The sequence below is a fragment of the Tasmannia lanceolata genome, unplaced genomic scaffold (genome assembly GCF_043159265.1).
Source record: "Tasmannia lanceolata isolate RefF3 unplaced genomic scaffold, GAP_Taslan_0.1 ptg000005l, whole genome shotgun sequence".
In the NCBI taxonomy this organism is placed as follows: domain Eukaryota; kingdom Viridiplantae; phylum Streptophyta; class Magnoliopsida; order Canellales; family Winteraceae; genus Tasmannia; species Tasmannia lanceolata.
In genome coordinates this window covers 18,187,394-18,213,530 of record NW_027518682.1, presented here as the reverse complement: position 1 = coordinate 18,213,530, position 26,137 = coordinate 18,187,394, and the positions used below count along the sequence as shown (strand labels likewise).

The following is a 26,137-nucleotide window of genomic DNA, read 5'->3' as shown; positions in this document are numbered from 1 at the left end:
TCATCCCATCCGATCACTCATAACACACATATAAGATACTTATCACTAGGACGGCGAGTCACGTTGCACTAGTCTCTCTTCACCATCGTTCCAACTGTTTTCCAATAAGCAGAATCCATGGTCACAGAAACCCCAAATCCCATCATCTTAGCATGGTATCAAGTCCCCCTAACTTCCACTCAAAATCTCTTGGGTTTTTTTTCCTTTTCCTCATCTTCTTCTTAATCTTTCAGGGGTTCGGGAGAGGATGGGCAACTGGGAATCGGTAACTCGGAAGAAAAAGACTTAGTTTGCAGTATCAAAGCTCTCCAGAAAGAGAAAGTCTCCTCTTTAGTTGCCGGTAGCAGAAACTCACTCGCTATTTGCGAAGATGGAAAGGTTTGTTTTTTCTATATTTCCATTGCTCCCTTTACTTTCCTCTCTAAATCGCGTTTCCATTTAATGGGTTTATTTGTATAGCTGTTTACATGGGGTTGGAACCAACGTGGGACTTTAGGGCATCCCCCAGAAACCAAAACCGAAAATACTCCCAGCCAGGTTAAGGCTCTTTCAAATGTCAAGATTGTTCAGGTGTGTGTACGTGTGTGAGAGAGAGAACGATGGTTTATTTACTTTTTCTTGGTTATCCTTCTGATGATTTTTTTTTAAGATATTTGATGTGGGATTTGATGGATATTTTATTTTAGGCGGCGATTGGCGGGTGGCATTGTCTGGCAGTAGATGATCAAGGCCGAGCTTATGCTTGGGGTATCTTGTTATGTTGTGTAACACATTCTTTCTCTTTGTGGTAGAGGAATTCGGAATGTTAATGATTGTGTGTTGTTGTGTAGGTGGGAATGAGTATGGACAGTGTGGGGAGGAATCCGAGCGGAAAGATGATAACAGCAGGGCTCCGAGAAGGGACATCGTGATTCCTCAGCGATGTGCCCCTAAGCTCTCTGTTCGACAGGTGATTCAATGCACCACATTATGTAATAAGTACTATGGTTGTTGAAATTTATTCTAAATGCTAGCACATTGCTTGGGTCAAAGTATTTAGGGATTTTCCTGCTGCTGTTTTTATATTCAGGTTGTCTCCTTATAAGTTGCTTTGTAAGAGAATATTCATGAGAATCATCTATGGACGTTGGTGAATTATACAAATTGTAGACTTTGCCACATTGGTCTTAAAGGCCTTGGAAAGAAACCTGGTATTGGAAAAGTTCAGTTTTTCTTGGACCGTCCCAGTTCATCTTTCATTGTCTTCCTAATTTGGTTTCTGATGCCAGTTTTTTCTAGGGCTGCAACTTGGGTCGGGCTCAACCCGAACCCGACGGGTACAACCAGATTTTTGCTCGGGTTGGGTTGGGAAAAGCCAACCCGATTTAATTCGGGTTGGGTTAGGGTTAAGGCCTTAGCAACCCGAACCCGACCTCCATCCTCTAATTTTATCATGATTTTCTTAGGATTATATATTTTTTCTTGTATTTTTTTGTTTGGTCCTATATGAACCTTAATCGAACCTGACTCAACCCCAACCCAACCAAACTCAACCCGACCCGATTTGGAGGCGCGTTGGGTCGGGTCGGATTAGGTTTGAGGGAATGGTATTTTGGGTTGGGTTAGGGTTGGCCTCAACCCGACCTGACCCGAGTTGCACCCCTTGTTTTTTCCAGTTATTAATTTCTTGATTTGGAGGCGGGTTGGGTTGGGTCGGGTTAGGTTTGAGGGAATGCTATTTTGGGTTGGTTAGGGTTGGCCTCAACCCGACCTGACCTGAGTTGCACCCCTAGTTTTTTCCAGTTATTAAATTTCTTTGGTTTATGTCTAGAACCAGCACCAAAAGTGTAATAATTACAGTAACACATGAAACAGTTACTTGCCTGGGAATTTCTGGTTTAGTTTCCTTGTTTGAATGATTACTTTCTGAACCATGACTGGATCGAAAATTATACCCACCTCTTGTTTTTGCATTTCAACACGGGTTGAGTTTGGGAGCTCCAGATTAATGCTTTAACATATATTTTATTCTTATATTTCAGGTAGCGGCTGGAGGTACACACTCTGTAGTGCTCACACAAGATGGGCATGTATGGACATGGGGCCAACCATGGCCTCCTGGAGATATGTATGTCTTTGTCTTTGTCCTTGCCTATTATCTATCATTTCTTTATATGTTTTTCATTCTGTGCCCTTCTGGAGATTATTCTCCACAATTTGAGGCATGGTATGATTATGAATAGTGTTGTTTTCCATAGCAAACAGATATCTACTCCTGTACGAGTACAAGGTCTGGAAAAGGTTTGGCTTATTGCGGTTGGTGCATTCCACAACTTGGCCCTCCTAGAGGAAGGAAAGTTAAGGGCGTGGGGAAATAATGAATATGGACAACTTGGAACTGGTGATACCCAACCGAGATCACAACCTATTCATGTTCAAGGCCTTTCTGATCTCACTTTGGTTTGTATTTCAAACTCAAGCCAGTCACCCGTTTCTTATTTTAGTTTCTACTAGGAAGTACTAATTAATAATGAAACTGATCCATTTCTTAATGTGTAAACTTCGTTTGAATTTTGACTGAAGAAATACAAGGCTATAGACAGACCATGTGCGGTGAAAAATAATTGTCTATGGGCTTTTCATTTGTAAGAAATCTTATAATTATTGACTTTCTGATTGATGAAGAAGAAAATAATATTAAGATTGTTCAGAAAGCACAACAGCTCCCCAAGCTTTGTTATATTAGACCACATCCCACCACCCAAGAAATTCCATTATTCACTTATGTTTGGATAGGTTAGTCATCAGACCAAGCCTTTACATGGTTAAACATTTAAATTTACTAATATATTTATAGAGTGGTTTGTTTCCCATTCAAAATAGATATGCAGATCCTGAACTGAATCAATAACATTTATGAAAGAATTTCAATGATCTGACAGTAACATATAAAATATATCCATATATGAGCTGATAACACAATTTGCTTCTGTTCAATTGTATCCAGAAATTCTCAATCACGAAATGTTTAAATATGATGAGGATGCATGATTTACAACTCTGACATATCATAAACAATGCCCTTGGGGATGCGAAGTAAATTTCATTTTAGTATGTAATTACATGAAGTATGTGCCTGGCAAAGAGTTATTTGAGAGTCAAATAGAACTCCGTGTTGCTTGAACTGTCCTCTCTGAGTCCTATCAAATTACCCGTTGGAAACCTAGAGCTCTCTTATCTCTCAAAACAGGATCAAACATGATGCGCAGTCTACGACAATATGCGATGCAAGAAAATATAAACACACAAAGCAAGAACACAAGATTTACTTGGTTGGAATATTCAAATGAAAAAAAAAAAAGATTTACATGGTAGGACAATGTGCCTACGTCCATAGGAGAAGAGAGTTTCACTACTTTGATTAAGGTTTCAAAACTCTTCTTTCTTTCCTTTCGGCCAATAAACGCACAAGAAAAATGTCAACTCTGTGTATGTCACACACATTAGTCCACCATGGTAACAAATCACTTTGTCTCTAAACACCCTTTCATTTTTTTTTCAATCTATATTCCCCAAGGAGCGGCAACAGGATAATTCGGTGATATACCGAAAAAGCCACCCCACCAACTACCAAAAAAGCCACTCTCCACTACTGTTTTACTTTGATGAAAATTCCTAGAAGATGTTGTATCTTCCCATCTCCAACTCCTATTGTACACCGAGACAATCTTAGTGAAAAAAAAGGGTAAAGGTTATGTTTGTGGACCTAGGGGTATTCGGTTGTTATGTCTTTTGTTCTCTTTATTAGGCCTTTTGTGGGGTCATATTTCCTGTTTTCCTGTTTAAATGAACTTCGATAAAGCTTTCTGTTATCATACCAAAAAAAAGAACACTGTCTTTGAAAACGATCTGTGTTGTTGAGCTTCCATAAAAAGTTCTCAGAGATTAACTAATGGATTGATCTCATTAGGTGACCTTGTAGAGAATTTATATTAATTGCAAGTATACTAGGTAAACCTAAATGGTGGTAGTTTGTGCACCACTAGAACAGATTTATCCTCCTAGTATTCTACTTACAAAGCTAAAACATGGATCTACACCAACAATTACCCAAATCCATACTCTGCCTGCACATGAAAATATAATTCTTACCCTTATTTTATCAAAAGAATGGTAAACAGAAAGGCATGCATGTGAGTAATAGACGAGTGCATCTTATAACACTACAAAGAAGAGGTTAATCACTTCCATTTGGTTGAGCATTCAAACAGCTTTAAAAAGGATGAAAATTACATCTGGCTGGAGGGAGTCCACAGCTGAATGCATAATCTGAGTTGTTAACCAAAAGGTGGATGACAACCCTAGGCTTATGAGGGTCTTATTCCGATGATAACATTTTTTTTAAATAAACCCAAAGACCAAGCTGGTCTATAGGCACAGGCACAGTACAAAGAAACAAGGCACATGGGAGTAACAAGAAAAAAGAATGAAAACGAATCATAAAACAAAAGAAAACCACAAATAAGTAGCTGCCACCATGGTTTTAAATTTCGACCAAAATCCGAAATTTCGGATTTCGGCCATTACCAAGTTTTGGCCGAAATTTCAGAATTTCTGGAATTTCGGTTAATTGTAATTTTTTTTTAAAAAAAAGGTTACAAAATTTTGGAATTTCGGTCCGAAATTTTGAAATGAATTAAATATTCTTTTTTAATTAATACCAAATTTCGATCGAAATTTTGTTTTTCCGAAGGTCCGAAACGGTTACCGAAACCGAAATTTTAAACCATGGCTGCCACCAAACTATGCATTGTCTAGGAGGTAAATAACTTCATCTAGTGATATCATCCTGGATAACATACCCAATATTTTAGGACCAAGTCCAAATATGTCGTACAAATTTGCAAAAATTACCCTGCATACATGAGTTTGCTATTGAACTCGGATGCATAATAGCATCTTTTGGATTTTTTTCATTCATACTGTGAGAGAGTTGATAACCATAGAAAACACTGCTTCCATTATTAACGATGTAGAGAAAATAAAATGGCTGGTCTGTGTCATTTTTATTTTTAATTATTGCCTATATTTTACGGATCTTGATTTCTGTCATATGTCTTGTACAGCAAGTCACTTCTTTTGTTATTATGGTTAATTTGTCTAGTTGAGATGTGAAATGTGCAGTGTTTTCTGTTTATATAGCTGTGACTAAATGTTTGTAGTTGTTAATTTAGCTCTCTTCTTTATATTTTTTATGAAGAGTCTATAGGTCTCTTAAAATTAGAAGGCATTGATCATTTGATCCTATACATTATCTCCAGGTTGACATTGCTGCAGGAGGATGGCACTCCACTGCATTGACAGGTGATGGAGAGGTATGCATTTCTCTTTGTTTTATTACAATTTTCTTGCGTCGAAGCATCAATAACATGAATGTAACTTGGGAAATTTGGTGAATGGACAGTAGTGATGAATTTGACAAACTGAGCATGCATTGGGTTGGCTATTGAATTGACATGTTTTGGTGTTTCTGAAAGGTTTTGTTCTGGAAACAATCAGGAATATCAAACTCATTTCTTGATTTCCAAGAAAAAATGAAAAAATTCCTAAAGATTGAGGAAAAGTGATCATTTTATTTACATAGTTGAATAGTATATTTGTTGCAATTCATGTTCTTGAAGAATTATTGCAATTCAGTGGCTCTATATATATATATATATGAGAGAACATTTCCTACACACTTGTGTAGGTAAGTTACCTACACACTACCTTAAAATACAGTGGGGGCCCACATTGTTTGGGTGATCCAAACAATTCATTTGAATGGTCCTCACATAGATAGGGTGTCCACAAAAAATCAGATCCATAAGATCATCCCAACCCTACGATTTGTGGAGGTAAAATGGACGTGTATAAACCTTCACAAATTAGTCCATTCTTTGCCTCCATAGTTTGAATGGTTAGGATGATCCTATGGATCTGATTTTTTGTGGACACCCTATCTATGTGAGGACCATTCAAATGAATGGTTTGGATCACCCAAACAAGGTGGGCCCCCACTGTATTTTAAGGTAGTGTGTAGGTAACTTACCTACACAAGTGTGGAGGAAATGTTCTCTCATATATATATATATATATATGAGGAAAGTGAAGCTACACCGCCGGTGTAGCTAACTTAGCTACAGATGTTTTTTTAAAGGTAAATAAATTAAGACAAGGATGAAAAGATACAGCAAAGGCTGAGATGGCCCTCACATAGCAAAAGAAAAGGAGGTAAAGCTGAACAGGATAAAAGTCTGAAATCACAATCACCTCCAAATTTAGCCAGTTCGTCAGAGATCTCATTAGCTGATCGACGAATATGAATACCATCAACATTTTTCTCCTTCTTTCTGTCTCGAATGCCCATGATCAGGTTAGCAAATCTCCAAAGGCCAGTAGAACTGCTAAGGGCCCAAGAAATGACAACAGACGAGTCACATTCCACCTAAAAATTGTTTCCTCGAGTTGTTGATAGGATGTCTTATTTGAAGTTACTTCATGAACCAGGCTGCATGATAGGAGATCATAGATGTCTAATGTGAAGAATACTTCACGAACTTGGCTGCATGATTGGATATCGTGGATTATGGCTATGGGGGAAATATTAATTACCATGATATAAGAAAACTTGTGTTCAAGTATATAATTGACTGAATAATCCCTATGAAAGATGAATCGTTAACAAAACAATATGTGTTAGGCACTTCTCTTAGTGAGATGCATCGAACTCTCTCATGGCATGCTATGGTGCTGCCAATATTCTGGTATGTACCCACGCCAGTATGTCTGCATTGTGATATATACTATTGCATGCTCCTGAAGACTTAGTCTACTGCTTTGTGCCTTGATATTGGACTCATATAGTCCACAAGTCCTTAGGAAAACACTTTTTGAATCTTCATATGTGAGATAAGATCATTTGGTACATGCTGATCCTTTTCTGCAGGTATATGCTTGGGGAAGGGGTGAACATGGAAGGCTTGGATTTGGAGATGACAAGAGCAGTAAAATGGTTCCACAGAGAGTTCAGCTCCTAGTTGGGGAAGACATTGTTCAGGTACTTCTAAAAAGCCAATCTGCTCATGTCAACTCATACTGTATTTGTAATTGTACTATTGCTAGACTGGGTTGCTCTTCTGCCCAAGACCTGTGTTCAAACCGACTTGCGTCTTTGCTGGTCCAGTCTTAGTAGCTTACAAAGTAGTTAAATGGAAAAAAAGATGTGATCCTTGTCTACAATTTGGCATCATCCTTGACTTTGAATTGATCCATCCCTAATTATATTCAGGTGTCCTGTGGAGGCACTCACTCAGTTGCATGCACACGTGATGGTCGAATGTTTTCAGTAAGTAATCTTAACATATCCTCTTAGCAGTGAATTTATGTGCCTTGCTCAGTTCATGATAGTTGAATGCACTGTTAAAAGAGTTCAGCACTTGCACAGAAGATTAGTAAATAAATGAAAATTTAAGACAACTTCTATTCTATACTGTGGTTAATGGAAATATTTCCTTGCCCATTATTCTCATGCAAGTATTCACGATCTAGCTCACAGAGTGCACGCATGAGCAGATTGGCCAATGGATTGCAATTGAATTCAGACCACTTCACCATCCAAGCAATTGCCAACTTTTGGATGCACTTATATGGTATAATTGGCTATGCTATCATTCCACAATTGATGCACATTTTCATGAGTCTGGACTGTGCAATTGATCCACCTCTTGTACGAGCTATAGACAAAAAATCACACTGATGGGATGATCCTAAATTCCTAACTCCCCAAACATTAGGAATACAGAAAAAAGAACCCAGATGGCTATATGCTCTGGGAAATTGTGTTTCATATCCCATCTTTTATACGATAAATGCATAACCATGATCCTTCCATCAGTCAGTCATTCATCGCTTCCATTTTTTTCAGAAATAATTTGAAAATCAGGTGATGCAGATCATGTTTTTTATTTATTTTTATATTTTAAAAAAACCCTTCCCTTCAGGATGTGCTTGAAAAAAATGACATGATTTTTACCAATTTGGCTCGCCGGGTGCTCAATCCAAAGTCTGAACTCTGGCAAATTAACAGAACAACCTAAACCTGATCCAACCCTTCAAAACTTGTGGATCATCTGAGAGCTATTTAGTTTATATCTTCGCTCAAAAGTTTATATTCTAGCTCAAATACTTCTAAGACTTATGTTATTTCTTGCCAAGTTCTTAACCATGATCTGTTGCTGGACTGTTACTGTTTTGCTCTTTGCGGTTGACCAAAAGAACAAGAGGGATTTCGTTTGGTCCATGATCATGATTTGCTATTAGACTGTTACTGGTTTGCTCTTTAATGTTGACTAATAAAATAAGCAAATATTGTCTGGCTGGTCTATTTTTTTGTTGGCAGTTTGGGCGAGGAGACCATGGACGTCTTGGATATGGGAGGAAAGTGACGACAGGCCACCCGATGGAGGTGCCGATAGAGCTGCCACCACCCACAAATCTCAAGGGTGCTGAAGGACATTGGTCTGCTAAACTCGTCGCATGTGGTGGACGCCATACTCTGGCTATTGCTTCGTGGATTGATGAATCAGAACATTTGATTTCAAGTTAATCATTGATGTCTAGAAACTGCGGATATTCTAAAAACTTCTATATTGGAATTGAAAAATTATATTTAAGAAAAATAAATTATGATGGCATTACATCGTGCTTGTGGTTTTTCTGTAGCATGGTTCAAACAGGCAGTGAATCTTTTATCTAGGTATCTGTTGTATACTAGAATCTTGCAAGTCACAAATAGTTTATATTTATGAAAAATAATAGCGAAGATCAAATAATTTATATGTTTAAGTAAATAAATAATTACCAATTTAAATCTATTCCAATGTCCACTTGTAATGCAAATATGAATATTCTTCTATATTCAGTGTTTGGGTACCTGAATGGGCGAAGTATGGGTATGGGATAGGCTAGATATGGATGCACATCTAGATTTAATATGCGTTACTTGATCCATGTTCTTGGGTTGGGCTTTGCCTCCGATCGGAATTTCGTTAGAGGCCACATTGTGTTTGAGTTGGATTTGGATTAAAATTTTTAGTCCTTGGGCTTTATGCGGGTATACCTTTACTCGAGTAAGCCTTGTGCATAAATATCGACACATATGGTCCATTCAGGCTATCTGATAAGCAAATTGGGATTGTTGAATCTGAACTATTAGGCCCCTTCATTTTGGATATTGAGCATTCATTTTTTGAGTCCAAAACTTATTATTTTACTCAACAATCAGCTTTGGATTCAGAAGAATGGATGCTGAAAATACAAAATAGACGAGGCCTTAGTGTTAGATGTTGAATAAGCATTGTGTATAGGGGCGTCTTCATTCAACTTACAATTATAGGGACTCCGTCTTCCCTGTTTCACTACTAGTTTAGCTTGCTGATCTCACCGTCTTTTATTGAACTTAGAAAATCCAAAATAGAAATCCCAAAATATAAGGGAAATTTAATCAGCACAACCATGTTTTGATAATTGCACTCACCCATCTCGCGTTTTATTATTTAAAGAGTTGTCTAGGGTTATTACGGGCACGTTCGGCAAGGCTTCTCGTTCTCGCCCGATTAAACGTGTAAGGGATGAGAATCTTTAGAAAAGGTTATTTAAAAGGAAACGACAAGCCTTGTTTGTGCAATAATTAAAGCATGGTTGTGCTTATATCATTTCCCAAACATAAAATTAGGAGTTGGAAATATGGTTGAAAGTCAAGTTGGACGTTCAACCACCTATCTATATTTATCTATCATGCAGGCTCATAGGCCGCTATTTTTCATATTGTCCTGAACCGTATTACAAACTACAATTCAGTTCGAAATACAAAATCTCATCGAATGAACCAAGTAGTTTTTTTTAACCCGGAACTTGAATGCAGGCCTCAAAATATTATAGATAGGAGTATAGTACAGCTAACAAAATCTAAATACACGTGGGAGTAATACAAAAATTCTTCAAAATCAATCCAAAGATGAGGCATTCTGGAGCAGATATAAGAAACAATGGTGAAAGTCTTGGATAAAGAGGGCACCTCTCACTACCTATGAACTAAGATACCAAGATAATGTATCACTGCATATCAACATGGCCATCAATTGGGTGAAGCTAGATTCTGATATGCCACTGAGATCCAAATGGTGCAGGATTTAAGGGGTATTTATCGTGGGTATCATCGCCATCCTTAATACAATTTTCCTCTTGAGTTATCGACATTCCACACAGGCGTAATTAGAGTAAGCACCAGATTATTCAACAAGAAACACAACACCCATTTGCAGATAAGCCAAGATTATAGATCTTGCCGCACAAATCACAGCGGAGAAGACTACAGTATAGGGGAATTGACTCAAATAACATAAGAATCAATCGCTACGCCATGTTCTTCGTTTGATATAACTTAAATTCATCCACACACTACAGGGTTGAGTAACTTTTCATTTCTAAATCTTCCTACAACAAACCCAATAGAATCTCTACTGCTAATTCATCTGGACAGCAAATCCAGTAACCATTCCTTTGTCGAAAGGCAGATTCACTCTTTCATTACTGTCCCTCTCCGGATTCGCGCTTCGGAGCTTCTCTAATCTCATCCCCAGCATCCTCCTGCAGTGAACGGTACCAAACAAATCAGTCTAAGTCAGACAGCAAAGGGAATAATCATCAACAAAGCAAATGACCAACCGTAATATCGGAAGTCCACAGTGTCAAATTATCTCTGAGAAGTTGCATGATCAATGTGCTGTCCTTGTACGATTCCTCGCCCAAAGTGTCCAGCTCCGAGATAGCTTCATCAAAAGCCTGCAAGAATATAATTATCAGCATCATACAATTGTTTTTTTTTTTTTTGAAATGAGAATCACGTACAATTTAGCACGAGTTCAAGAGAAGGCCCTGTTTTGGGCAGACGAACTCGTCTTTCATAGAATGAACAAGGACTAGTATTGTAAATTCCTATTTAATAAATTCAGTTCAACAGTAATGCAGCATAAATTAGCTTCAGATATACCTGAGATTAATTTGTATCTAATTTTGCACAAAAGTGGTTGCCAAAATATTACGTGTGCACACCAAACACGAAAGCACAGCATGGGTGCTGAATCACATAGCAGCAGCAAAGCAGAATTTCATGAGATTCAGATATACACTGTTACTCCTTTATTCTGATCAAGACCACAAGTTCCTTTTGACATACCTTAATGTTCTTTTTGTAACATCCAGATGTTCTTGCCTAGGATCTACACAAACTGAAAAACCTAATTCATTGATGCTTGGTCTTGTAAAGGTCAAGTAATGGAGAGCTCCCACGATATACTCTCCTATACATTTTTGGATCTATCACTTTTTCTACTTTGTTGTTAGCCTTTTTTGCTGTAAATTGTTGGAGTTGCAATGAGCTTACAATGGAGTTGTATGGTACACTTCTCATGGGTTAGTACTTAGTACCATACATTGTTCCCTGCACTTAAATACCGAGAAAGTAATTAAGTTCTCCCAATTCATTCACGTCAAGTTTTTCTCAGTAATTAATAATATCATCAATGTATATAGTATGAGATTTGTATCTAACTATGTCTGAAGAATAGTGGTGTCGCCATTCAAAAAAAGAAAAAAAAAGAACAATGAAGTGTCACATACACTTCTTCCATATCTTCTGGCCTGAAAAGCTTGATTCAATCAGTCAAACCAAGCTCTTGGAGTTTTGGTTAAGCACATAAATGGGTTTCTTAAGCGTACAAACAAATGTCTCTATAGGCCACTCAAAACCCTTTGGCTGCTTCATATGAACTTCTTCCTTTTGGTATCCATGCAGGAAGGAATTCTTCACATCCATTTGGTCAAATTTCCATCTGTAGAAGGTGCCTAAGACCAGAACAAGCCCAATAAGTATTCTCCTAGACTACAGAGCTGAACATCTCCTCGTAAGCAAGACCAAATTGTTGATTGTTACACTTTGGAAGCAGCTTAGCTTTATGTCTATCCATATATTCATACTTCATTCTAGGCACTCATTTGCATTCCCCTACATTCTTACCAAAGGGACAAGCTTCAACATCCCAAGTATTGTTCTTATGTAATGCATTCACCTCTTCTTGCCTAGCAGCAACCTCATTTGCCACAACTTTTGCAAAGGAAGATGGTCCAACAGGTGATGAAGCAAATTGGATGTTCAAGCCCTGCTTGTGTCTATACAATAATATTTTTCATATGGTTGCATGATACATGTGCTGCAAATTGATGCAGACGAAGATGAAATAGACATGGAAGGCCTAGTAGGAGCGGATACCATGCTGGGCTCCTTAATCTCACTACCAATGTTTTTTTTTTTTTGAATGGTAATCTCACTACCAATGTTAGGGGGAACATAAAAACTAACGTCATCAATTGCAATTGTAATATTTTAGGGCGATCATAAAAATTACACTCGTCAAATGTAATAAATAAATTGAAAAACAAATAGAAGTTTACGTAAAAAGTTAGGAACAACATAAACATCAGGAACATTAAATGGACCAAAGGAAGATGAAACAGATGTCGAACCACAAGTGTGAGGATGACCCATCGCCCATGACAATTCAACATGAACGTAAACAACGGACTAGTGAGTTAAGTACTTATACCATCTGAGACATGGTGTGTGGCACCCGATCTACCCAAGCAGCTTCTGAGAGTGTCGAAGGAAAGAGGTCTCCCATTGGTAAGAGTCATCAAATAGTTTTGTTGGTATTCTACGATGAAGAGGTGGTAGCAGTCAATGGCCGCATGGTTTCTGTGACAATAGATCTGGCAATCAGAAGCATATCGGTCGACTGATATGGTATGACGTTATGAAGCCTGGTGCACACAGGTAGGAAGAATCCTACTACTGATAAAGTGGGTGTGGGATGAGTGGGAGTAGGACTGCCTTGTGAGAACGACGTTGGAACTGTCTAGGTCGAGGACCATGTTGTAGAACACTTGATCTTGTTGTTGGTTTGGGTAGTACCCTAGTTGTTTCTGCTTTTGGTAGTATAATTGCCCATGGGCTCATGACCATGATCTCTGTCCCTACCACCGCCACGATCGTAGGATCCACTTGTGTATAAGATCTCAAATGATTCTTCCTGTGAAGAGTGTGGTGTGGGGGACTTACCTTTGTGGGGAATAAAAACACATCATGATGGAGAAGTACCCGCAATTCGAAAAAGTGAGAAATGTTGATCGTGTGAGAATAGAGGTGATAAACATGACATATCATAGCTCAGACCAGCAAGTGAATAGAAAATCTTATCTTCTCATCCAAGGGTTGCTGGAAGGCCGCAAATTGGTTGAACAGAACTTTAAGTTTGTTAAGAAACTTTGGCATGAAGAGACTTCCCTAATAATGGTTTTGAAGCTCCATTCTGAGTTGAATGATACCAAGGTTCATAATATTAGTATAAATCAACGTATCAGCCAAAAGTAAGAATGATGCGTATTGACTGTGTCAACACTATGTATAAACCGTGTTAGGGATACACATGAAACTTGGGTGATACGGATTCTCATGTTCCCAAAACAAATCACACAATGCTTCAACCGCACTTATGTCCCATAATAAAAAAATACTAAAAATGAAAGAAATAGTAAAACAAACAAGAATAAGCCTGACAGATGGACCTAGGTCAAAATTTCTAAAATATCAAACAATAAAAAAAGATGATTATAAAAAGTAATATAAAATATTACAAAATGCAAACAATTTGATAAAAATTGGGCACATAGATCGATACATATGTGAATCATGCTCAACACATGTAGATCTAGCTTCCCAACTATTAAAAAAAAAGATATGTCAAATGAAATGACAAATAAAGAAAGCAGTACATATATGAAGAAAAAAATTAAAAGCATGCGTAACTTATTAGATCTGGCCTAATAGATGTATAAAAGAATCAAACAATACATTACACATGTAACTGTGTCACTAAATAATGGAATATTAAAAAATAAGAAAAACTAAGGGCATGTTCGGCAACACTTCTCAGCCTAAAGAATCAGGCGGAAACAGAGTGATGAGAAATTTTAGAAACGGTTATTTATCGCTTCGAGGAATCCTATTTTTTAGTCGAAAAAGTAGCAAAAATTTTGGAAACAGACCTTAGCGGGTCACGCAGCCGAACATGATTTTTGAGATTTTTTTGGCTTTCGTCATTCTCCTCCCCTAAAAAGGGGGAAAATCCCGTAAAAGAATAGTTGCCTAACACACCCTAAATATTTCAGATAAATAACACCTAGATTTACGCAAATTGTGTCATAAGTGTCCATATCCAAAGATTCACTTATGTTTTTGATGAAGGAAGAGCGATTTACCACGAACCAAAAAATCCCAAAATCTAATATATACATGTTATGAATCGAGTAAAACCCTTTGAACATGGCCAAAACAAGTGAAAAAATGAGTTTCGGGTATTCACATGAAGATAGCACGATAGAGATCCCATAGTGATCCCGTATCGATGATATGTGCTTCTTACATAAAAGTAAACATCGAGCATCTCTAAAAGTAAACATCGAGCATCTCCTATCAATCTATCATCACATTAAATGTCTCTTCACCGTTCACCATTGAAGGTTGGCAGATATGTATTTAGTGAATATCTAAACAGTGCAGAAATTATACAAAATCAAGTAACGTTTCATTGCAAAGACTCTTTTGACCATTTCAAAGCAACCACAAGAAAACATAGTACACACTTTTGTATCTGGCGGCAACCTATAATCAGTGTTGCACGGATTCGGATTCGCGTGTCGGGATTCGAGGTGTCGGATTCGGCAAACCCCCAAAAGTAGGATTCATATTCGGTAATTTTAAATAAAATAAATTTTCAAAATAAAGAATATATATATATATATATATATATATATATATATATATATATATATATGTGCAGCTGATGGCTGCACAAACCATAGTGGGGGCCACATTTTTGGGGGGATCCAAATCATTCATTTGGAAGGCCCTTCCATGGATAGGGTGTGTACCAAAAATCAGCCCTTTAGGATCATCCTAACCCTGCCATTTGTGGAGGGAAAAAATGGGCAGAAACAGTGTCTGTCCATTTTCCCCTTCAACTTTGATTGGGTTAGGACGATCCTATAGGGCTGATTTTTGGTACACACCCTATCCATAGAAGGGCCTTCCAAATGAATGCTTTGGATCCCCCAAAAATGTGGCCCCCACTATGGTTTGTGCAGCCATGCACAGACAGCTTATCTGTGCAGCTGCACATAATTCATTTCCTCATATATATATATATATATATATATATATATATATATATATATATATATATATATATATATATATATTGTATTAAGAGAGTCGAAGGTGGACGGGGGTTTTTATTAAAAGAGTACGGGTTGTGCTTTCATATAAAAAAAAAGTTTAGAAGAAAACACATATATACCAGATTCGCATTTTAAAAGAGACAACGATGAATCGGATTCGCCCGAAAAAACAGGATTCATGCGGGATATGGCTACGACAAGAATCTGGATGTGTCCCACGTGAATCCATGTCCGATTCACATGTGGAGACGTGTCGACACAGATTTGGCATAGGGGGGCAGAGAATTCATGCAACATAGCCTATAATTGACTATGACAATGGTCGAGGTGCTTTAGCCAACTAGATATATAGAAGGTTTGAAACTACATAAGCAATGTATATTCTAAAAGTCACATGTATAAACTAGCAATTGCAGGACACCATAGTATTCATATGCAATTTCAGCTTCAGCTACGATGCATGGCAGTGCTTAGGATACATGAATGGACAATATAGCAGAATTATTATAGTGTAAAAGTTACCATAGAATGTTAAATGCCCCAAATGAAGCAATTATATGAAAGAAATACAATCCCTCCCTGTCATCAGCTAAGTTCTATCTATAGTCAAATAGCAGCAAGCCAAAACAGATTCTTAAGCATTGAAAGAAAAAAGAGAAAAATGGAAACAAACCTGTTTTGCAAGATTGCAGGCACGATCTGGTGAATTAAGGATTTCATAATAGAACACTGAAAAGTTAAGCGCAAGCCCCAGCCTTATGGGGTGAGTTGGAGTCAGTTCTGCCATAGTAATATCCTACGAGAATGGGGAAAAAAAAGAGAAGAGAAATGAAGGTAATGCCAAAAGGAATACAAAACAAAGTTAGCAAAGTTTCCTGATTGTTGCTCATTGGCCCACCTGAGCAGACTTGTACGCCAACAGTGTGCTCTCCGCGGCCTCCTTCCTCTCGGCACCAGTCTTGAACTCAGCAAGATACCTATGGTAATCGCCCTTCATCTTAAGGTAAAACACCTTAGACTCCGCTGCAGTTGATGCCGGGATCAGATGTGAATCGAGCAGGCCCAGGATTCCATCGCAGATCTTGCTAAGCTCAGTTTCGATCTTCCCCCTATATCCCTTGATCGCTGCCACGTGATCTTCATTCCCCCGGCTCTCCTCCTTCTGTTCGATGGAGGAAATGATCCGCCACGAAGCCCTCCTGGCTCCAATGACATTCTTGTAAGCAACAGAGAGAAGGTTCCGTTCTTCTACAGTGAGCTCTTCAACGTCCACCGTCTTTGCCACTTTCTCCATAAATTCTACCATTTCCTCATATCGTTCAGCTTGCTCAGCCAATTTGGCCAGGTAAACATTGTCCTCATGAGACGATTCGACCGGAGACATGTTTATGATGTAACCCTAACAAGTGATTCTGCAGGTAGATAAACACGCCCGAAAATTAATAAGATCCAAACCCAATTCATATAATTAAGAATGTGGCAAAACAACATCAGACATTCAAACTCCTCCAAGCCTAGACACAGACAGTCATTGAAATAGCCAGGGGTAAATACAAAGTTAAATAGGAAAATATCCAAATATAACAAAGCACCAACTTAACCCTTGATCTGCAATAAGCAGAACATTGTCGAAAAAACAAACAGAAATAAAAGATCGAAATAGGGATTAGGTAAATGAGAGATCATGAAGCGAAAATCCAAAATCCCACAACAGAAAATGCATTCAGCAATAGAAAAAAAGGAATCAGATCGCGTTAGGAATGAAAAAAAAAACCAACATACGAAGATCTAGAGATGAATCTAAGCATGTTTGCAGAGATCTAAACAAAGGAAACAAGAAAATGAATTGGATATTATGGACATACCTTTCTAGTGTAGGAGATGAGAGAGACGCTTTCAAAATAAACCCTTTTTTTCTCTCTTTAAACGAAGATGGACAGACGCGAGGACAAATGACGTGTCTGCCCTTAAAATGCTCGACAGTCAATCAGGTAATAGAACATTGACACGTGTACGGTGATTAGAGCATTTCAATCATTGGCGTTGAATGTCAACTAGTATTATTTTGTGAGGGATCACCATCGTGCATGAGGCAGAGCAGATCCAAACCGTTCATCTGGTTGTCGTTGTTTAGATGAGCAATGGCCTATTCGACTAAATCGCAGACAGTACCATCAAGATCAATGGTGACGATCAATTCTAGGCGTTAGTATTCACAAAAAGTGAACAATTCTATTTCTAGGACCTAGGTGTTATTAACCGTACACATGTTTTTAATTAGGTGTTACTATTCACAAAAAGCAATCAACTAACGGCCAAATAGAAAAGTGTGTCAAAACAAGGGATTTGGTAGGGATCAATGGGCCCACATTTTGTCTTATTCATTTAATTCACATGAGGTGGCTGCTCTCATATGCAACAGCTCAGCTGTGAAATGCCTTGTGCGGATGCTCCCTAGCAAATCCCTCAAAACAAAGGAGTGTGGATATCATGGATTTGTTTTTTTCGAGTAGATAACTTCATGGATGATAACAACATTTAGGCCATGTGTTGGCAACCGTGTTTTTTTTTCCCGTCAAACAGTGGCAGAAGGCTCACACCCACTTTTTTGTATAAAATTGTGTAAATAAAAAATTCCATCTCCTCTCATGCATTCTTTAATCCGTATACAAATAATCCTTCTAAAATATCCTAACTATTCCACTAACAATCACTAAAAAAATAGGAGCTATATAATGAATATCAAGATTGCTTCCATTATCTCCTAACGAAAGTAACTCTTAAGATATCCTAAATCCGCCCTTCAATCACTACATATTACTGTTGCCATAGCAATCCAAAATGTTGCCGTTGCCATAGCAATCCGGAAATCACGTGATTTGATTCACGTGATTAGATTCTCAAGCATTCGTACAGCAACATCCCATATGACAATCTCTTAATTATAGCAATGTGGGTTTCCATTTATCTTCACATGCCTTATGGCAATATGGGTTTCCATTTAGCCTCACACGATTCCTTTCTCATGTATATTCCAAGTTTCTATGTATAGCATTCTTTCCTCGTCAATCCCATAATCAAGGGATTTGATATTATTTGTAATATGTATATATACATATGTTTATTGGAATAGAAAACATATACGTTTAACACTAGTTTCTCACTTTCTATATGGTATCAGAGCCAAAGAAGATCCATCTCTTCTAGGCCTGCAAGTTCTATTCGTTTTGTTTCTTTGAATTTCCTCTTACATCATTCAATATGGCCAGCGATGGAAACAAAAACCTCCCTTCTCATATCGTTGATGAATCTCATGGATTGAATTCAACCTCAGTTGTTGACATGGTTCCTGCCCTCACCTTCAATGATCCTTTCTACTTTCATCCTTCTGACAATCCTGGAAACATCCTTGTTTCCAATCTTTTCAATGGTGAGAATTACTCCACATGGCGGCGTGCCATGTCTATTGCACTTACAGCAAAGAACAAAATTGGTTTTGTCGACGGTACCATAATAAAACCGGCGCCTTCAGATTCTTCTTTCACATCCTGGACACGATGCAACACCATGGTTCTTTCTTGGCTTATCAATGCCATCACTCGTGATCTAGCCGATACCATCATCTACTCTGACGTTGCGTCGGACGTTTGGCAAGAACTCCATGACCGTTTTTCTCAAGGAAATGCTGCGAAGATTTTTCAGCTGCGGAGCACACTCATTAACCTGCAGCAAGACCAGCTTTCCGTTCTTTCATATTTCAACCGGCTGAAAGCTTTATGCGATGAACTCTCCTCCTACACCACCCTCCCCACCTGTTCGTGTGGTGCCATGAAACTTATCGCTGATTTGCATAAGCAAGAACGCCTTATGCAATTCTTGACGGGATTAAATGACTCTTTTGCTGCCGTGAGAAGTCAGATTCTCATGATGGACCCTCTCCCTACAGTTGCAAAGGCCTACTCTCTGCTTCTTCAAGAAGAGCATCAGCGTGCTCTGCAGATTTCTCCACAGCTAGATACTGTTGCAGCTATTGTTGGACGTGCACGGATCGTACCAACTAACACCTTGCGTAATCCCCCACGCCCAAACCCTAACAATAGTGCTCGCCGGAACTGTCCACGTTGTCGCCACTGTGGCAAACTTGGCCACGCGATCGACACTTGCTATGGTCTGCATGGATATCCTACACGAGAAGCAAATTCATCGTCTTCCAACCCCTTGGACCAAAGTTCAGGTTCTCTCATAGATCATGGTACACACTCTGCAAACTTGACTGGTAAGGCTTCCACTTCATCATTTTTTTCAAGTCTTTGGATTGTCGATACTGGAGCCACCGATCATATGACTTGCTCTCCTATTGCTTTTTCTAAATCTCATGCCTCTTCTTCCTTGAAACCTGTCCGACTACCCAATGGCACTTTATTACCTGTCTCGCATGTTGGTAATATTGTTTTCCCAAAAGGTTTACATCTTGAAAATGTTCTCTGTGTCCCCACATTTACTCACAATTTACTCTCTGTTAGTGCTCTCACATCTTCTCATTATTGTGATGTTATCTTCTCTTCTGATCATTGTCGTTTTCAGGACCGGCACACGAAGAGGACGATTGGAGTGGCTAAACGGCATGGAGGTTTATATCTGTTTCATCCAGACGCGGTTGCCTTCTCTGTTTCATCATCACCATCATTTGATCTCTGGCATTGGCGTCTAGGACATCCATCACTTCAACGTTTACAATTTCTAGCTAGAAATTTTGATGCTATTTCTTTTTCTAATAAGTGCTTATGCACTGTTTGTCCTTTGGCTAAACAATCTCGACTTCCATTCCCTAATAGTTCTATTTCATCTAGTGTTCCTTTTCAGTTATTGCATTGTGATATTTGGGGTGCCTTTTCCATACCTTCTCTTTCTGGTGCTCATTACTTTTTAACTATTGTTGATGATTTTTCACGAAGCACTTGGGTTTTTTTATGCGCTACAAGTCTGAAACTTTTTCCATTTTAACAACCTTTATTGCTTTGATTTACAACCAATTTAATCGTTCTGTTCAACAAATTCGAAGTGATAATGGTTCCGAATTCTTTAGTGATAAAATGCGCAAGTTTTTTCGTGAACATGGGATATTACATCAACATAGTTGTGTTGGAACCCCCCAACAAAATGGGGTGGTGGAACGGAAACATAGGCATTTACTTGAAGTTGCGCGTGCCCTGCGACTTCAAGCAAATTTGCCATTATCTTTTTGGGGCGAGTGTATTCTCACTGCCACTCATCTCATTAACCGCATGCCCTCCAAAATTTTACATAATAAAAGTCCTCATGAAATATTAATGCAAAAGCCGCCCAACTACACCCTCCTTCGTACATTTGGTTGCTTGTGCTTTGCTCATAATATCCATCACCGGCACAAGTTTGATAACCGCGCTCGACGTTGCATTTTTGTTGGCTACCCATATGGCCAAAAAGGATATAGACTCTATGACCTTGACACTCACACTATCTTTGTTAGTAGAGATGTCAAGTTTCATGAACACATATTTCCTTACAAGCAAGGCATTGATAATGACTCGCGTGCTGTCATCCCATTACCCGTCCTTGATCCTGAAACCCCAATTGTTAGCTCTTCAAACACCACGCCTTCTAGCCCACCCCTTACCTCTTTACCCTCATCCCCTCAACCCACATCACCATCTTATTCCACACCACCACTTAGGTCAACTTCTCCCACTGTTGATTCCCATGTTCATGATGCTCCACCTTCTACTTTGCGTTGGACCCAACGTGCTCACATCCAGCCTAAGTATCTGGCAGATTATGAATGCTCCACTGTTGTCACTCACCCCTCTAGATCGCCTTCTTCAGGTACGGTTTATCCGCTTTCCAATTACTTATCTTATGACAAAATTTCACCTTCCCATGTTGCTTTCATTTCCACCGTTTCCTCTAACCTTGAACCCCAGTCTTTCAGCCAAGCAATCAAAGAACCCCATTGGAGAGATGTCATGGCTGCTGAAATCAAGGCGTTGGAAGATAATCATACCTGGACCTTAGCTGTACTTCCCCCTCACAAACAACCCATAGGTTGCAAATGGGTATACAAGATTAAGTATCGAGTAGATGGCACTATTGAACGATACAAAGCCCGCATTGTAGCTAAAGGATACACACAACAGGAGGGCCTGGATTATCATGAAACATTCGCCCCAGTGGCCAAATTAGTCACTGTCCGTTGCCTTTTGGCCCTTGCCGCCAACAAAGGATGGCCTCTACATCAACTTGATGTAAATAATGCCTTCTTTCATGGAGACCTCCATGAGGAATTGTATATGAAACTTCCACCGGATTTTTCTCGTAAGGGGGAGTATCGTGTTTGCAAACTTAATAAATCCATATACGGGCTCAAACAAGCTTCCCGAAATTGGTTTGCCAAATTATCAAGAAGCAGGATATTGCCAATCTACAGCTGATTACTCCTTATTCATGAAAGTCAAAGGGTCAAGTCGCACCTTTGTTTTGGTCTATGTTGATGACATTATTGTCACGGGGAATAATAGCGCTACCATTTCCGACCTTAAATCATTTCTACATGCCAAGTTTCATTTAAAGGATATTGGCGCGCTTAAATATTTTTTGGGCATTGAGGTCGCACGCTCAAGAAAAGGTATTTCTCTCAATCAACGGAAATACACGCTCGAAATCTTAGACGATGCTATCTTGGAGCACGCACATGCGATTTTCCGATGGAGCAAAACTTGAAATTGAGTGATTCCGATAGAGAGCTTCTTTCAGACCCTTCATCTTACAGACGATTAGTTGGTCATCTAATTTACCTCACCATAACGAGGCCGGACATTACTTATTCCGTTAATCGGTTGAGTCAATATATGCACATGCCTCGTCGACCCCATCTTGATGCTGCCATGCGTGTTTTGCGATACTTGAAGAACTCTCCTGGTAAAGGCATATTTTTCCCTTCTAATGGAACTCTTCAACTCACAGCCTACTGTGACGCTGATTGGGCGAGCTGTCCTAACACCCGTCGTTCTATTACTGGGTTCTGTATCTTTCTTGGTGACAGTCCAATCTCTTGGAAGACCAAAAAACAACAAGTTGTTTCACTCTCGTCGGCTGAAGCAGAATATCGCTCAATGGCCAACACCACATGTGAATTCTCTTGGCTGCGCTATTTACTACGTGACTTAGGCGTTCCTCATCCCCAGCCGTCTCTTCTTCACTATGATAACCAGGCTGCTTTACATATTGTCGCTAATCCTGTCTTTCATGAACGAACCAAACACATCGAAATTGATTGTCATTTCGTTCGTGAAAAGGTTCAGTCTGGACAGCTCAAAACTGAATTCATTCCTTCAGTTCTACAACGGGCCGATGCTTTTACTAAGCCACTTGGCAAGGACCATTTTCATCGCCTAATACGCAAGCTGGGCATGATCGACATACATGCACCACCTTGAGGGGGAGTATTACCGTTGCCATAGCAATCCAAAATGTTGCCGTTGCCATAGCAATCCGGAAATCACGTGATTAGATTCTCAAGCATTCGTACAGCAACATCCCATATGACAATCTCTTAATTATAGCAATGTGGGTTTCCATTTATCTTCACATGCCTTATGGCAATATGGGTTTCCATTTAGCCTCACACGATTCCTTTCTCATGTATATTCCAAGTTTCTATGTATAGCCATTCTTTCCTCGTCAATCCCATAATCAAGGGATTTGATATTATTTGTAATATGTATATATACATCTGTTTATTGGAATAGAAAACATATACGTTTAACACTAGTTTCTCACTTTCTATACTACAGCAGGGAATATAATACTTCGATCACCGTCAAAGGGGGTTGGATTTACTTTGTACATTTCAAAGTCGAGTTTCTCATGGGCGAAGTGAACTTGCTCCACGCCGGCACGTTCTTGATCATTTTCGTCCGCATCAAGTTCCGACAAACAATCGGACTAATGGAGTATACAATACTTGAATTATCATATCGAATTTCCTCGTTCTCTCCCTGATTGAGATATCCTATGTTTAACCCAAGACAAGAAAGATTGATACTTACTCATCAAGACAATACCCCACCCAGGGAAAAGACTGATTTGAGGGCGAGGAATTTGTAGTCCACCCGCTTCCTTCCTTTCCATTTTGATGGAAACCATTTTTTAACTTTTAGGAAGCATGGTAACAAACGAGGAATTTTGCAATTGAAATAGGGAGAGTGAGAGAGGGCGTGAGTGAGGAGATTGTAAAACAAAAACTCTATTTTGAAAAGAGCTTTTCCCTATTTTCAGCCGCTTCTCACCCTCTCCTCACTCATATCCTTTCCATTCTCTTCCAGTCCCATCACTTGTTAAACTAATATTCCATTGAAAAAACTTTTATGCCTGCTAAACATGGCATTACCTAAATTTAAATGAGGAATTCTAGACTGAAGGGAGCCCTTTCACCTCTGGGCTCCCTACTTCGTTGATGTGCAGTCTAGACTTCCTCAATTTAAATATGGCAGAAGTAGCTTTTAGGGACGAAACCCCCTACTTCGTTGTTTTGACTCGCCTGAAACAAAATTTAAGCCCATTTTTTCACTTTAAGGGACTAAAAATTTCTGTTTTACGCCCATTTTACATTGAAAGAAACTGAGCCTTTATAGTTTTAAAGAAGAAAACAAAGGGGGGCCTTTTGGATGCCACAAAACTGGGTTTTCATTGGCAGAGTTCAGGGATTTGGGGGCGCCAGTTAAGATTGATTTGTTTGTGAGGTACTTTTATTTGATCAGGAGTATGTGATTGTAAAGGGTGGAATATTATTTGGAAGTTTTATTTGTAATAGGAGTTGAAGTTATATTCTAATGTTATAGTGGATGGTTAGGATCATCTTATCAATTCAAGTTTGAAGACATAGACACTCTATGATCCGAGCCCGGAATTTGGGTAAATACTAGTCCATTGATCTAACCATAAATCCAACACCTCAAACACTCAAACGAAGTGGGTTTGTTAACTTGTATTCAGTTACACACTCCCCGCTCTATGCATGTATCCAACACCTCAAACTCTCCACGTTACCACATTTCAACACCTGTATCTCAAACTTCGCCCTTCAAAACCCACGTAAACCGCAGCCCTAGGACACGAGTAGCACTCCCATCTCTCGTGCATATCCACTTTCCTCTTCTGACAGTTATATATACACCGAGCTCCGGTATCCAATTTTTCTCCTTGAAAGAAAATCTCTTTTTTTCCTGCTTCATTTCCATCTCCAGCTTCTTTGAAACCAAAATCATGGCGTTTGGATCGGTGGGTAGAAACTACATGGGTCCTCTGCTAATAGTGAACTCAGTCATGTATCTCATCGTCCTTGGAATTGCAGGGTGGTCCCTTGACAAAACCATTAATGGCGAATATCACCCACGTAAGTATTCAATCTCTACCTTGGATATTAAAGATTTTCCTCCTTTTTTCTTCAGATTTGTCCTTAATCAGTGTTTATAGGCCGTTTTTCTTTTAGTGACAATATCTCACTTTTATTCTCATTTTTACTTTTGCAGATCTTCAGGGGAACCCAGCAACCAGTTATCTGTTGATCTACTCTCTGTTAGCTGGAGTTATCGGTGTATGTTCTGTATTTGCTGGCATTCTGCATCTCCGTGCTTGGCGGAATGATAGCTTGGCTGGAGTTTCGTCCCTTGCTTTGATCTCCTGGGCTATCACTGCTCTAGCGTTTGGGTATCACCCTGGAATTTTCTCCTTTCCACCTTTAGTTTTCAACCTATACTTAGCTTCTTCTTTTTTCTGTGTTCTTCTGTTTTTGGTTTCTGCAGTGTCGCATGTAAGCAGATCAGCATAGGATACAGAGGGACACGACTGGTGAATTGAAATTCTACATGGGTTTCTAGATTTCTTACAAATTGTGAAGTTTTAGATGAAATGTTGGAATTTTATAATGTTTATGTTTTGGTCTTGGTGGTATTGCAGAGAACGTTGGAGGCATTTATCATAATTTTGACGTTTACTCAACTGGTTTATGTGGGGCTGCTACATGCTGGATTTGTGAACAGCCGATTTGGACCGGGCTACAGGAACAATGGCATGGAGTATGGTGGGATGGCTCGTGAGACTCAGAAAGCGGCCTCTCCGACAATCTGAAACCTTCAAATTCGTGTATATGGTGTCTGTACTTACACTCTATGTTTTGCTTTCTTGTATTTTCTTCCAGGGGTGAATGGATAGTAGTTAGTGTTGAGCTTCACCAAACATCACCATCTTCTTGTAGTCTCGGTTTGTATTAATAAAAGACGGGATGAGTTAGTGCAATTATCAAAACATGGCAGTGCTTGTTTTCTTTTTCTAACTGGATGTTACCTGTTAAAAAAAATATTCTAACGGGACGTGGGAAAATTTTCATTTCCAAAGAAAATTATTCTCACTTCCTCCGAAATTACATTCTTGGTGGTTTTTGCCAGCCTCATTTTCTCATAGTTAAAAAAGGTACTCATGCTCAAGTCTTGAAGTAAGTCAAGTAACAAAGAACGTTAAGCTTTCGAGATCGATCAAACCCTGCTACATAATGTCCCAAAAGGAAACCCTGCTGCATTATATCCAAAAAAGAAAAGAAAATCTTTCTTGATCTCGAACGATTTCCAAAAAGAAAACAGGCTTGAATTCTTACTTGAATTCATAAATATTCAATGCAGGATTTAATAAACAAGGGTGAAATGTAATATCCATTAGCCTTATTTTTAATCTC

At 38.9% G+C, this 26,137-nt stretch overlaps 3 protein-coding genes across 4 annotated transcripts; 2 read left to right on the top strand and 1 right to left on the bottom strand.

The window, feature by feature from the left end:
* On the top strand, positions 1–8,717 carry LOC143877801 (ultraviolet-B receptor UVR8-like). Its single transcript, XM_077380029.1, has 11 exons — positions 1–155; positions 234–378; positions 460–570; positions 687–747; positions 831–949; positions 2,022–2,107; positions 2,238–2,439; positions 5,301–5,354; positions 6,968–7,078; positions 7,310–7,366; positions 8,420–8,717. The coding sequence occupies exons 1-11, from the start codon at positions 118–120 to the stop codon at positions 8,624–8,626; spliced, it is 1,191 nt and encodes a 396-aa protein (XP_077236144.1). The 5' UTR covers positions 1–117; the 3' UTR covers positions 8,627–8,717.
* A 1,619-nt stretch (positions 8,718–10,336) lies between these two features.
* Positions 10,337–17,376, bottom strand: LOC143877800 (14-3-3-like protein). 2 transcript variants are annotated; one of them, XM_077380026.1, is made up of 5 exons: positions 17,238–17,376; positions 16,271–16,784; positions 16,046–16,168; positions 10,747–10,863; positions 10,337–10,668 (listed from the first exon to the last, which is right to left on the bottom strand). In XM_077380026.1, the coding sequence occupies exons 2-5, from the start codon at positions 16,754–16,756 to the stop codon at positions 10,609–10,611; spliced, it is 786 nt and encodes a 261-aa protein (XP_077236141.1). In that variant the 5' UTR covers positions 16,757–16,784; positions 17,238–17,376; the 3' UTR covers positions 10,337–10,608. The 2 variants fall into 2 exon arrangements, with proteins under 2 accessions (XP_077236141.1, XP_077236143.1); XM_077380028.1 differs by lacking the exon at positions 17,238–17,376 and adding an exon at positions 17,155–17,227.
* Positions 17,377–24,592: 7,216 nt separating this feature from the next.
* LOC143876773 (membrane protein PM19L-like) lies at positions 24,593–25,704 on the top strand. Its single transcript, XM_077378465.1, has 4 exons — positions 24,593–24,802; positions 24,939–25,116; positions 25,212–25,257; positions 25,366–25,704. The coding sequence occupies exons 1-4, from the start codon at positions 24,673–24,675 to the stop codon at positions 25,534–25,536; spliced, it is 525 nt and encodes a 174-aa protein (XP_077234580.1). The 5' UTR covers positions 24,593–24,672; the 3' UTR covers positions 25,537–25,704.
* The last annotated feature ends 433 nt before the right edge of the window (positions 25,705–26,137 follow it).